At 44.2% G+C, this 14114-nt stretch overlaps 1 protein-coding gene across 1 annotated transcript in view; it reads right to left on the bottom strand.

Annotated features, from left to right (window-relative positions):
- Positions 1 to 11748, bottom strand: part of SLC7A14 (solute carrier family 7 member 14) — a 67598-nt gene extending 55850 nt beyond the window's left edge. Inside the window, exon 1 of the mRNA XM_061193439.1 lies at positions 11445 to 11748. Within this exon, the coding sequence (XP_061049422.1) occupies positions 11445 to 11748 (304 nt within the window). The remainder of the gene's footprint in view (positions 1 to 11444) is intronic.
- Positions 11749 to 14114: the final 2366 nt, after the last annotated feature.

Raw genomic sequence — 14114 nt, 5'->3', positions numbered from 1 at the left:
CTTACACCTTCTTCAGTTCCATGTGTAAGAATATATTCTTCCTTCAGTTTCACTCCTCCTCCTCTGCCTACATTTTTCTTTCTCCATTATTGCTTTTGATTTCTCCATCTCCATCTGATTGTAGCCATTTAACAAAGTTCTGCCCTTTGTTCTTTTCTCTTCATACCCCCTTTGCTTTGGTGATCTCACCCCCTTGCCAGGGCTGGTGGAATTTGCTGGGGGAGGGGCAGTGGGCTCCCTGATTCACTCGGCTGGCCATGGGCCCTTAGCACCAGCCTCTGTGACCTGGCAGTGTGAGGAGGGGCACCGAGTGGGGCAGGGTGTTCAGAGCTGATGGCTGGCACATGCAGAGCTCCTGAGCTGCTGTGGCCAGCCAGTTAGACTCTGCACATAGTCTACCTTTCCCCAGAGCCCCAAGGGCAGGAGCTGGTGCTAGGCATAACTCCTCTATGAGTTTCCATGAGCACTCCTGTCTCAGGTGGTTATCCTTGCTTGTTGTGCCTGACTCACCTCTAACCCCTGTTTCAGTGCACAGAATGGAGGCTGCTTAAATATCACTTGTTCAGAGAGAGAGAGAGTACTTTGCACTGGTACCCTGTTTAATTTCCATGGAGCACTTACCACAATTTGTAATTCTCTTATGTACTTATTTACTTGTTTTTTGAGGCACAGCTTTTTTGTATGTTTTGCAGCACAGCTTGTTTGAAGGGGACTGTCCCTGTAGAGATGAGAGTTCCTCTTGGGCAAATGCCTTCAGAAACAAAAGTATGCTTTTTGCCCAAGGTTTATCTGGAGAAAGGGTGAGTAGGAGGTGGGTCTGAGTCTTTTACTAGGTGTGCGCTGAGGGGCTTCAGAATCTGAACCAAGGCCTGCTCATTTGCACTAAGAACGAACCTAGCCTTGTTAGGTTAGAGATCTGGCCAGCAGTAGTGGTAGTAGTGATAAAAATAAGAGCAAACATTACTAAACATTTACTGTGTGCACCAGCTCTACTGAGCAGTTTACATACTTGATCTTAATCTCACAAGATAGTAATGATGCTGAGGCCATCATTATTCCATTTACAGAGAATGAGTCCAGGATCTAGACAGGTTCTCAGGACTTCCCAATATTTTCCACTTGACAGAATACACCTAGAAAATGACGTTTGTACGGATGTGGGAAGGAGGTCATGTGTAAAGGGATGAGGCTTTTCACAGGTAGCGGGGAGTCGCCTTGGGCCTCTGCCACCTCCTGCTGCCCTGAGGGCTGAGGGAGCAGTACCTTGGCACACCTATAATTTTTGGCAACCTGCTTGGGAAGCTCTAGGTTAAGTACATTTTTCAAGTTGCACAAGTAGTAAATGGCCGAGCAGGGCTTGAAGTGAGGTAGATCAGCTCTGGGACTAATTGCTCTGATGCTACCTGGTGCTCCTCTGCTACGTGGTGTTGGGATGTGTGTGTAGGGAGTTGAGGCATTGGACCTTTCTTTACAAATCTTTCCGCTCCCTGAGTTCTCTTTTTCACCCTAACTCATACAGGCAATCTAATCTGAACTCTTCATTGTGCATAGGAGGAAATTGAGGTCAAGAGACGTGAATGACTTGCTCCAGGGTCCTGAGCTGCTGAGGGACAGAGCTGGAACTAGATCCCAGGTGTCCTGACTTCTGACCCAGGCCCTTTGTCTCTTGCAGCTCTCATGACTATTTCATGTGTGCCTGTCTTGTTTCTTTGCATCGATCGATGCCAAGCCCTTTGTCTCGGAGTTCTTTCCTGTCTTCTGCGGCACCCTGCCATGCTGAGCCCAGGGCCGGTGGCCAGTCCCTCTCACAGCCGTGCTGGGGGCTCTCGGTATGCACTGTCCACCCCAGCAAGTGCTGGAGAAGATGTAAAAGAAGCCCAGTTTCTCCTGGGTTTGCTGGAGGAAACTCATTTTCACAATCAGCAATTTGAGAAACTTGCATATTTCTATTAAACTGCGCTCACCTTTTCTGAACTGGTAACTGACATCCTTCCTACAGGGCTGTCAATCCAGCCCCACATAGAAGAGCTACATGCACTTCACAACACCCTTCTCACTGCTGACAGGTGACAGAAAGCAGCTGAGCTTAGAAGTCATTTTCATGACCTGGGTTACAGAAGTTTTGAGCTAGAAAAGTGCTCTCCTAATCAATGGAATAGAATGAGCTACAGGCTCTTTTGAAACCCTAACAAGAATGAGGGTTTCCTTGATTCATTCGATTCTCTCTGGCGAGTTTTTAAATTTTTTGAGGGGGTGTGTCTGCATGGAGCAACATGGGGGGAACAGTCTCTGGAGCAGGCAGAATCGAATTTAGACTTGCCTTTTGCCGCTGACTGCTTCGTTGCCCCGGACAAGTCACCCATCCCCCCCAAGCCTCAGTTTTGTCATCTGCAAAATGAATCTGACAATGGTACTTATTTTGTAGGATTTGTTGAGAGGATTGTGCAACTGGTGTTCAGCTAGTGCCAGGCATGTTATCAGTGCTCAGTGGCTTAGCTATTATGATTGGGCATACTACAGGAAAGCTACTATCACCTACCAGGGAGGCTGAGAGGATTAAATGATGTAGTATATGCATGGTGCCCAGGGCACAGAATTTGCCTAATGATAATAAAAACAATAGTAATAATAATAGTAATGACTAACATTTATTGAGTGTTTACTAACTTATGTCTTAGAGACTTTACAAACATCAGGGGCAGCTGCTATCATTATTAAGATTTCAACCTACAGCTGTGTATTTAGACAATATTTTGGAGAGCTAGTTTTCAAGAAGCTTGAAGACTGCCCTGAATTTGTTCATCTTTGCATTTCCTCTTTACCCTCTCACCCACTTTGCATTTCTGCCTCTCCCGCCCCCCAGTGTGGTTAAGAGCAGTTCTCAGATATGTTTGGGGGAACAAATAAATGCAAGTTTGTGGAATGAATGAGTGATCTTAGGTCATTGAACATAGGTTGCAGAAGGGCCAGCCCTTCTGGTGGTCACCTCTCAGGTCTGGCTTCAATCTGGGGAGGGGAAAATGGTCTGTTCTGAAGAACAAAACAAAGAAACTCACCAGACTATCTAAATAGATCCTAAATCTTTAGCGATCTTCCTCGGCATGAAAATCCAACCTGAGATGAACACTGGAATGAGGAGACTCTGCTTAAGCTTTGCGAAGGTCTGCAGAACAAGCCCAGGGAGGCGGTTGGGAGCCTCGTCTGTGGGAAAGAGCTCTGTTCCCCTTACCACCTCTCCAGGGATGCAGTTACCAGGGCTCACCTAATGATGGTTGAGAAGATGCTAAAGAGCAAGTGAGGATGGCAGGAAATACAAATGATCAACCCCAGTGCTGAACAATAAACTTAGAGTGCCAAGAAACATACTACTCGGTGTGAGGGTCCTTTATTGCCTTTTAGACCGTTTCATCCATTGCAATTTATTAATCCCCATCTAATGAGAAAGAGTGTTTTGCTTTAAAGATCTCAGAGGCAGCTTGCTGAAACGGAGGATCGTGCGTTTTGGAGTCCTGCAATCTTAGATTTGAGTTCTGGCTCTGCCAGTAAATATCTGCCTGCTTCTCAGGAAGTTACTTTAACCTCTGACCCCCTGGCTTCTCATCTGAGGGCAGAACTAAAATCACCCCTCCCTCCACTGGCTTGGTGGGGATGGAGAGGAGGCGCTACACGAGAGCACCGTATCCAGTGTTCTGAACACAAAGATTAGTTTACTGTACCTCGTGGTGTTCTGTGGCGGTTCTCTTTACTAGAGTTTTCTGTTTCTGCCTTCACTTTCTTTCACCAGGATGGTATTGTAAATCCATTATTCAAATGACATTTTCTCAAAAACATTCTCATTTATTGTGTGCCTTTTCTCAGCTAGAAAGAGCATTTATCCTTCTCCCTCACCCTCCCTCATCCAGCCATGCCCAAATCCTCTTCTCCATCCCAGGCTTCCTGTCAGCCTCCACTTCAGAGCCTAGAGCCTCGTAGTCTCTTTCCTGTTCTGTACAATATGCACACAGCCAGATTCCCCACCTCTGTTCTCTCCCCACCGTGTTACCAAAAGACAGATCTGGTCACGCCACTGAACTTCTCAATGACTACAGAATGATCTCTAACCTTCCTGCCCTGGCCCCCAAATCCCTCCTTCTAGAACTCACTTTGTTTAAATGAATGATCCTGGTGGACCATTTTGGTTAGGGGATGATAGTCTTTGAAGAATGGCCAGGATGAACTTGGAGGGCGATAGAAAGATATGTAGACTGCTCTGGATAAGATATGAACAAGAGTTTTAGGGCTTGACAGTGAGCAGGTGAGGGAGTAGAAGGTCAGTTTAAAGGAGGAAGGCTGCCCATCAATGGGGCTGGAGGCTGAAGTCAAGAAGAACAGAGGGTTTGTGTACATTCTCTAAAGTCAGGGAGAATTGGAGTAGCCTATATTCCATCGTAAGCTTGCTGTCTGCTGGGATGGACTGCATTATATTGCCTATCTCTGGCCCAAACTTTCCATAAAGTTCACTGCACATACAGCTTTACCTTGCTGTTACTTGGAGGACAGGAGGGAATGGGGTATCATCTAGTTGGATGATGAAGTGAAGAAAAGGGCAGAAGCCGATGAAACGTGGAGTGGAGACAGAGACTCTACGGAAGCAGAGATTCAGAGCTGGAGGAACTAGGAGGAAGTAAGCTTCACAACTCTCTAGGTTTATTGAGGGAGACTGTAGATTTTCTGATTGTACATTACTGGGAATCAGAACAAATTTTACTTAAATGTTTCAGAACCACTTGACCTCAGCAAACTGGAGGGCTTAGGGGCTATGCATCGATTATAGATGTGGCAGTGACAGCTAGTTTTCCTTTTCTTTCCCACCAATAGAACCCCTATAATACTTGGGTTGGCAATGTACCCAGTCAGAAGACTACATTTCTCAATCTCACTTGCTGTATCTTAAGTGTTCAGGTTTTAAGCAATATAAATGGAAGTTACAGGAAAGGATTTATGAGAAAGCGTCTTTAAAAAGGGACAGAAATGTGGGAAATGACCTGCCTCAACTTCCTGTTTCTTTCCTGCCTTCCAAAACTCAGACAAATTGACTGGAGCTTCAGCAGCCATCGTGGATCTTGCAGTCACCTTGAGGATGGAAGCCAAGTATCCAGATGGTAGAGCAGAAAGGTCAAGGGGCCCGATTACCCATGACTGCAGAGCCACAGTAGCAGCCTCCCTCCAGACTTCTTTTATACAAGAGAGAAGTGAAATTATCTTTCATTTTTAGTTTTCTGCTGTATCAATTGAACCTAATCCTAATCTGCTAATACAGTAGCAGAATAGCAGAGTGATTCATGAGAGGGCTCTGGAGTCAGACTGCTTTCACTCTATTCCTTGCTTGGTCACCTCTTAAACAAGAGCCTTAAACCAATTACCAAAGGTTTCAGAAGCCTCCTTTTTCTCATCTGTAATATGAGGAAAATAACACCACTTACACATGGGGTTGTTGTGAAGATTGAGTAAAATAATGTGGAAAGCAATTAGAACTCTTCAGGTACACAGTAAGTGCTCAGTAAATGGTAGCTGCTGCTATCATTATTATCATTACTATTATTGCCATAATTACTTATCAGGTTTAGCATTCCCCTCCATTAATGGAGATGATGGGTCCTTTAGGGTAGAGACAATTTCTTATTTATTTTTGGTATTGCTCCAGGACTGGCATATGGTAGGTACCCAATACAGCTTTCCCAAACCATATCTCATTAGATTTTTGCTATTATTTCTCATGAGCAGATGATAAAAATTACTGGTATTGTGTACCGGGCAGGGGACTGATACTATGCATGCTTACTGTCATTTAATCCTTACCAAAGCCACCTGAGAAATGGGCTGAAAGGGTAGTTGTAGACAGTGCAAGAGCTTAGGAGTCATTCAGATCTACGCTCTGTTTGAGGTTCAATTTTATTAATATTAAAAGAACTGGAAATAAACAAGTTTTATTTCTCCACTCACGTTCCGTTCATAGGAGCCTCTTGGGGCAGATTACTTTTAATGGCCAGGTGTCGCTGACACGGAGACTTTGCTTTGTGTTCCATCCCAAGCCAGTGAACTAGAGAACCTCTATAAACTACCCTCCTTCCATCCCTCATCTTGCAACAAAGCTGTCAGTGGGAACCAGGAAGAAAAACTATTTCCCCTATCTGGTTTATACAGTCTGGTATATACAAAAGGGTTTTAAGGTTTGGCATGGGCACGGGGTCTGGTTGTGGGCTGCTGAGCTATTCAAGAGTAGATAAGACCTTTTGGACAAGGGTGAAGGTTACAGCACAGGCTGCTTCCTCTGATAAATTTCCCTCCACCTGTGATAGGGCTGTGGGCAGTTATGGTGTTGGGGCAGGAACGGTAGGAGGAGCCTGGGAAGTTTTTTTCTTTTTTAAATTTTATTTATTTTTGGCTGCGTTGGGTCTTTGTTGCTGCACGCAGGCTTTTCTCTAGTTGTGGCGAGCGGGGGCTACTCTTAGTTGCGGTGCGCGGGCTTCTCATTGCGGTGGCTTCTCTTGTTGCGGAGCACGGGCTCTAGGCGCGTGGGCTTCAGTAGTTGTGGCTCACGGACTCTAGAGCACAGAGCTCAGTTTTTGTGGTGCAGGGGGCTTAGTTGCTTCGCGGAATGTGGGATCTTCCCGGACCAGGGATTGAACCCGTGTTCCCTGCATTGGTAGGTGGATTCTTAACCATTGCACCACCAGGGAAGTCCCTGGGAAGTTTTTGTAACTTACAAAACTTGTCAAATTATAGAGAAAGTGGCTCTCTCTCTTAGATTTGTTTCATGTTATAAGCTGGTTTGCATCTCATGGGAGATGATGCCACAAGGGCAAAAGTCTCTTAAGAATCTGCTGGCCAAATAGTTCCTGTCTTAACATATGGTTCCTCTTCTTGTAGGTCATGGCTATTCCAGAGGTAGGTCCTGGTTCCTATAGTGGAGCAGTTCTTAACCCTGGCTGCACATTAGAATTCCCTGGGGAATTTTTTAAAAATGCCAGTTCCTGGGCTCTACCCCAGTCCAACTGAATTAGAATCTCTAGGGCGTAGAGCCTGAGCATCGGTATTTTAAAAAAGAAATAAACAGAAATTAAAAGAAAATTTAAAAATGAGTCACAAACTGAGAGAAAATATTTGCAAAACCATATATCTAATAAAGAACTCGTATCCAAAATATATAAAGAAGTCTTAAAACTTAATAAGAAAATGAAGACTCCAATTAAATAGTGAGAACAATATTTGAACACTTTACCAAAGAATATATTTGCATGGCAAATAAATACATAAAAAGATGCTCAAAATATTCGTAATTAGGGAAATGCAAATTGCAACCATATTGAAATATCACTATACACCTTCTAAAATGGCAAACAAACAAATAAAACAACCACAAAAAAACACACCTGACAATTCTTCGTGCTGGCAAAGAACAGAGCAACTGGAACTCTCACGCAGAGCTGGTGAGAATCAAAAATAATATAGCCACTTCGGGAAAAGGTCTGGCAGTTTATTATAAAGTTAAACATACACTTGCCACAAAACCCAGCAAGTCCACTCCTAGGTATTTACTCAACAGAAATGGCAACTTGTGTTCACACAAAAACCTGTACACAGGTATTTATAATGGGTTAATTCATAATGGTCCCAGACTGGATCAACCCAGTTGTCCTTCAACTAGTAAATGAATAAACTGTGAGGGACTTCCCTGGTGGTGCAGTGGTTAAGAATCCACCTGCCAATGCAGGGGACACGGGTTTGATCCCTGGTCTGGGAAGATCCCACATGCCACGGAGCAGCTAAGCCTGTGCGCCACAACTACCGAGCCCACACTCTGGAGCCTGCCCCACAACTACTGAGCCCGCGTGCCACAACTACTGAAGCCCGCATGCCTAGAGCCCCTGCTCTGCAACAAGAGAAGCCACCGCAATGAGAAGCCCGCGCACCGCAACGAAGAGTAGCTGCCGCTCACCGCAACTAGAAAAAGCCTGTGCGCAGCAACGAAGACCCAACAGAGCCAAAAAATAAAAATAAAAAATAAAATAAATTAAAAAGAAAAAAAAAACAAACTGTGGAATATCCATATAGTGGGATACTACTCAGAAATAAAGTGTAACGTCTCACTGATAACACACAACACGAATGAATCTTAGATGCCTCATACTAAGTGAAAGAAACTAAACTCAAAAGGTTACATACTGAATGAGTCCATTTATATAACATTCTGGAAAAGGCAAAAGTATAGAGGCAGAAAACGTCTCTGGTTGCCAGGGGTTGGGGGTGGCAGGAGGGGAAAATCACAACGAGGTAACATGAAGGAATTATTTGGGGGGCGATGGAACTCTTCTGTATCTTGATTGTAGTGGAGGTTACACAATTGTATGTATTGGTCAAAACTCATAGAATTGTATATTTAAAAGGGTCAACTTTACTGTATGTACTTATAACTCAGTAAAGCTGAGCCTCCCTCCCCCAATCCCTTATTCAGAAGCAAATTCCCCAAGTAATTTAAGTTCATAGTCAGGGTTGAGAGATATTGCTGGCGTAATAAATTCAAATCTAGTTTCTGTTATTTAAACTTCAGTTTCCTCATATGTAAAACTGGAGATAATAAAACCTACTTTGAAGAGATATTATGGTTTTAAACGTGATGATGTATGGCAAGCTCCTAATATAGGGTTTGGCACAAAATAATAATAACCACTTAATAGGTGCTACGTGCCAGGTGTTGTATGGGCATTTTACAGATACCTCATTTAGTCTTTACAACAGCTCTATGAAGTAGGTATTATTGTCACCATTTTCAGGGTGGAGAAACTGAGGCTCAGAGAAGTTATGGAACTTGCTCAGGGTCTCACAGCTGGTCAGTGGCTGAGCCAGGTTCCAAGTCTAAACTTATCATTACTGATTACTTTACCACTCTGAAATCTTAATTTCAAGCATCCTACTCTTCAACTTCACTTTTGTCTTCTAGTTCACTTTCTCAGTGTTTTTACTTCAGTGATTTCCTGACCTCATTGAGAACACCAGTCTTCGTCGATCCTGCCACTTCTCATAAATCACCATTACCTTCATGTTCTCACTTCCCTTCTCATCCAACCTAAGTTGTGTGGTCCAGCAGTATTTCCTCTTCCTTTTCGAGTATTCCTAGCCCCATTGCTTTTTCCCCCCTCTCTCTCTGCCTGGGAAAAGCTAAATCTAGTCAATCCCAACTTTTTCTTTATTCTACTCTTGCAACCAAGCAGCAGTTATTGCTGGAGATAGATGCAGATATGGAGAAGCAGTGGGAAGCTGGGTCCAGAGAGAAGCTATATGGAGATGATGGTGTGGGAGTGGAAAGAAGAGGGTGGAGGGGGACTTTCCTTGGTTTAATGACAAAGGGTCATAGAGTGAGAGGCCTGGTTGAAGAAACCTGATATAAAAATGCTAACTTTGGCACAGTTATTTTGGTCCTGTCCCTGGCTGGGGGCTCTAGGAGGATTCTGGCTGGCCTCAGCTGGGAGATGTCAGTTACAAAGTGTAGAGAAGTGTTACGGATGAGGCCACGTGCAGAGAGGGGCATCCCTACTGGGACAGAAGCAGGGCTTTCTTTTGGTGCCTGGTGCCATGGTGAAGGCACCAATTACTGGCCAGTACCAGGGCCTTCGGTGGAGCTGGTTCAGTGATGTGCTGGTAAATGTTTAACAACTCACTCTCTGAAAACAAACAGCAAATAAACAAACTCTGATTTGTAGCATTTGCAAAGTTCTGTGGTGTTTGAATACTCCCTCCATAGCCCCAGTCTAGGTTACGCAGCGCCCATGAGCACGATGTCAGAGGGACAGGCTCCCAGAATGTGACTGGGCCTTGTTCTAATTTCTAAATGTAATGAAGCACCTTGAAGGATAAGATGTGGGTGATTCATTTGTGGGAATTGTCATGGTTTGGGGGACTGGGCCTTAATAGGATGGGATCTAGAGGAGACTGTGCAGTCTGCATTGACCAGGCAGGACTCTGAACCATCTGCCCTATGCCCTCTGTAGGACTCCCTGGTTACATGCCTGCCTTTTGTCTTACCACTGCTCTTCTGTTCTATGTGCTAACATTTTTAGATTTATAAATTTATGGTGAGTAAGAATCTGGCACCTTCCCCCAAATAATTTCCTTGCCAAACAAGTTTGAAAATGATTGCAATCAGGTTAATATTAATAGAATTTCAAGCATCCACAGAATTTATTCATGTGAATAATTTATTTTCATCTATAAGGAAAAAATCCTCTATTCTGCAGGAATCTCAATTATTAGGATATTCATGCATATTAGAGAATGACTTCAGGAAAAGATAGTGGTAAGACCAACAAGGATATAAGCCATGACAGGAGATAAATAAAATCGGTTCTGGAAATATTTTCCTCATCACATTAAAACGATGTCAGATATAAACCAGTGCACTTTCTGGTTGCGTATCCCTAGTCTGTGCATCCCACATGGATGAAGACTGTTTAGTCTGGATGTACGATACTAATGTAGAACTCTTCTTGTGATGGTGTGCATTAGTACACAGAACTCCCAATGTAAGTTAGCATCTTTACTTCTCCAGAAACATTTGAAGAGGCCACAACATTCACTGCCAAGACATGAGTTGACCCACGTGATCTGCCAATCCCAAACCCAGCAAAGCCTCATGCTTTTGCAGTATAACCATCAAGAAGCAGGAAGTTTTCCTTTTCTTTCTTTTTCAAGGTGTCCATTGACCCAACCCCACCATCTGGGAAGATACTGTGGATTCCAACTCAAGAGAAGAGGAGGAAAGAGGAAAAGGAAATAGAGCTATTTCACAAACTATCATCACCATGTAAGTCCTGGTACTTCATTAAAAAAAACAAACCAACGAGTTTTATGATTCTTTCTCAAGGAGAGAGAAGGAGCTAGCTGAGCTACTTCTGCAGAATATCAGTCTGTTGAAGTGCTGTGGCAGATGGTGCTTTGTGATTCTCACGATGGCTTTATTTCCGAACTTGGTTTCCTCCTGCTTGGAGATCACAACGCCAGTTTGAGGCTCATCAAATCCCAATCATATCAGATTTACTGACTTATTTTGCTACTCTGCCTATCCATTATTTATTATTTATATCCTGGCTATATCCACCCCCCACGAAAGGACTGACCTATCTTCTCATGAAAGGGAGACAGAATAAAAATAGAGCCATTAGGACATGACAGGGAATGAGAAGTTGGGCAATGGCTAGGCACCAGAATATTTATTTGGATCGAAAAACCAAAGAAAAAGGAAGCTACTACAATGAGCCAAAACCTAGCGCTGAACTCCCTGGTAGTCAAGGCAAAAAGGGAGCATGATGACCACTTCGTTCATCTCACCACTAAATACTCTAGGAGAGTGGGACAAACAGGCCTGCAGGCACGCTCTCCACAGGCCTGCGCCTGCACGAGATGCTTACCTGACAATATGGATGCAACGGCTGCGATGATGAAGGACACAATGACGCCGGGTCCTGCCATTTCCTTGGCCACCAGGCCAGACACCACGTACATCCCAGTGCCCACGCAGCTGCCAACTCCGAGCGAGATGAGGTCCACGGTGGTGAGCACCTGGGCTAGCTTGGTGCCATGTGCTGTGGTGGCCCCAGTTCCCTCCAGCATGGACTCCACCGGTTTGGTGCGCAGGATCCTGGAGTGCATGGCGTACCAGGCAGCCCCCCACTGCACTCGCCGGGGGTCCAGGGAGGCGAGGAAGCCACTCATCCTGAGCGAGACGGGTTGTGGTGAAGGTCAACTGATGGCAGAGGGCTGCAGAAGCCTTAGTGGATGCTTCTGGAACTCATCTAGTGACCAGGGATCTCCCTTTTAGGAAAGGTCGAGAGGGACCCAGGGCAGCCTTCTCCTGGGAATGAATGTCTGCAGGAAAAACACAAGAAAAAGGAAGATGAGACCAAGTGGGAAACAAACCATGGCTTGAAGGCATGGATGGAGGTCAGTGTACTGAACTGGTAGAACTGACCTAACCTGTGTATTTATAATGCAGGAGGGTTGCATGTCCCCCTTTGTCTTGCCTCCAGTCCTAAATGACAGTCCGTAGTTTGCACCGTGTGGCATAGTCGTTATGAAGAGGGTGGTCTGAGTCAGGGCTCTGGGACCTTAGGAACGTTACTTCATGTCTCTGTGCTTCAGTTTCTACTGCATAGTGGGGATAATCAAGCCTCCTGCCTTGTGTCGATGTGAGAATTAAATTAGTGTTTGTCTAAAAAGAGCTTAAGACAATGCCTGGCCTGTGGAAAATGCTCTTCTGTCAAACTCTAAGTGCTTCTTACCTGGCTCTGCCAAGACTTGGTCTGTGATTCTTGGGCATAATCTCTGGGGACAAAAATTCTCATTTTTTATATAACGATGTAAAATTAGATCTATGACTCTCAAGAGGGGCAGTGCCACCCCAAGGGATTGTCTTGGAACTTTGTTCTCAAATGAAATGAAAATGTTTTGAGAAATTTTTTGCTCTCAGAGGTTGGGGTAGGGGGAGTGTTCATGGCATTTGGTTGGTGGGCCCCAGGGATGTTAAACGTGTGAGATGGTGTCATACCATTTTCAGATATCGGACATTCGTGTTTTTTTTTTTAATTGATTTATTTTATTTTTGGCTGCGTTGGGTCTTCGTTGCTGCGCGCAGGCTTTTCTCCGGTTGCGGTGAGCGGGGGCTACTCTTCGTTGCGGTGCATGGGCTTCTCATTGCAGTGGCTTCTCGTGTTGCAGAGCACGGGCTCTAGGCACGCAGGCTTCAGTAGTTGTGGCGCACGGGCTTAGTTGTTCTGCGGCATGTGGGATCTTCCCGGACCAGGGATCGAACCCGTGTCCCCTGCATTGGCAGGCAGATTCTTAACCACTGTGCCACCAGGGAAGCCCTGGACATTCTTGTAGGTGAAAATTCTGGTTATGATGATCTGAACCTAAAACCTAACTCTGTTTTACATATAAGCACATGAGATTATTTTGGATGGTTTTAATAGACAAGTACCTTGACTTTTCCAGGAAGGCAATTATAGAATACATTGAAGGAAGATTGTAAATTCTTTAGTTTTGAACTTAAGTGGAGTTCATCACTGTTTTAGAAAACCAAGACACCCTTTCAGTGCAACCCATGGTGCTGCATCACCCATTCAGCATACCTGTAACAGCCTGCCATTTGAAACTGGCACGTTTACAGTACTTTTTCATATAGTGCAAGCATCTCATGATGACAGCTGTACTTGCCTGAGTGTTTAAATACTGAAATATGTTATATACAGGCAGGTTACCCATGAATTTTGCTTTAGGATATTAAAGAGGGGCGTATCAAAACATGTATTACAAAAAAGAGGTGCTGGGTCTGATAGACTTGAGAATTATTGTACTAGATGATTTCTAAAGTTTTGTCAAGTTAGAAAATGCCAAGATTGTATGAAGTTACTTTCTTTGGAAGCCAGAAGCTTCATAAAATTCTATAAAGAATTTTTAAAGTACATCTGGAACATTGATTCCAAGTACTGTGCTGATAAGCCTAGGACATTTACATTTACAGCAAGTTCCAGCCCGTGTAATCTACCCATATTATTAATTAATACTACTTAGCACTTAATGTAACACTTGTCCACTTCTAAAAGCTTTGTAGATACAACCTAATTAGAAGAATCAGGTGAAATGTAGCAGTTTGGTTCACAGGGGTTGGGTGATGGACCTACTGCTATAATTTCCTCCTAAATTTGACAGTGTTGCTTCATGCTGTGTGTTAATTCTTGACATCTTAGATATCAGTACATTTAGACAGTGCCACTGTATATACCAGAGTCATTCAAAAGCCTAGAGTGCCAGCATTTTTTTTTTAAGATTTCCAGATTTGTGAGAAAATGTATACCAGGAAGGCTGCAAGAACAACTGCTCAACTTGAGCTCTTGAGCTCTTGTGGGGAAATCAGCGTACATATCTATTTAATTTCAACCCAGCCAGCATGTACTGAGCATCCGTTATGTGCCAGGCATGATGTTAGGCTCAGGGATGCAAAGACACAGTCCCTGCTCTCGTGGAGTTTCCAGTCTAGAACTGGAGATGATGGTCACCCAAATCACAATGCAAGGGAGAAG

The sequence above is a fragment of the Eubalaena glacialis genome, chromosome 6 (genome assembly GCF_028564815.1).
Source record: "Eubalaena glacialis isolate mEubGla1 chromosome 6, mEubGla1.1.hap2.+ XY, whole genome shotgun sequence".
Lineage (NCBI taxonomy): Eukaryota > Metazoa > Chordata > Mammalia > Artiodactyla > Balaenidae > Eubalaena > Eubalaena glacialis.
The sequence above is the reverse complement of the archived record's forward strand: the minus strand, read 5'-3'. Positions and strand labels throughout refer to the sequence as shown.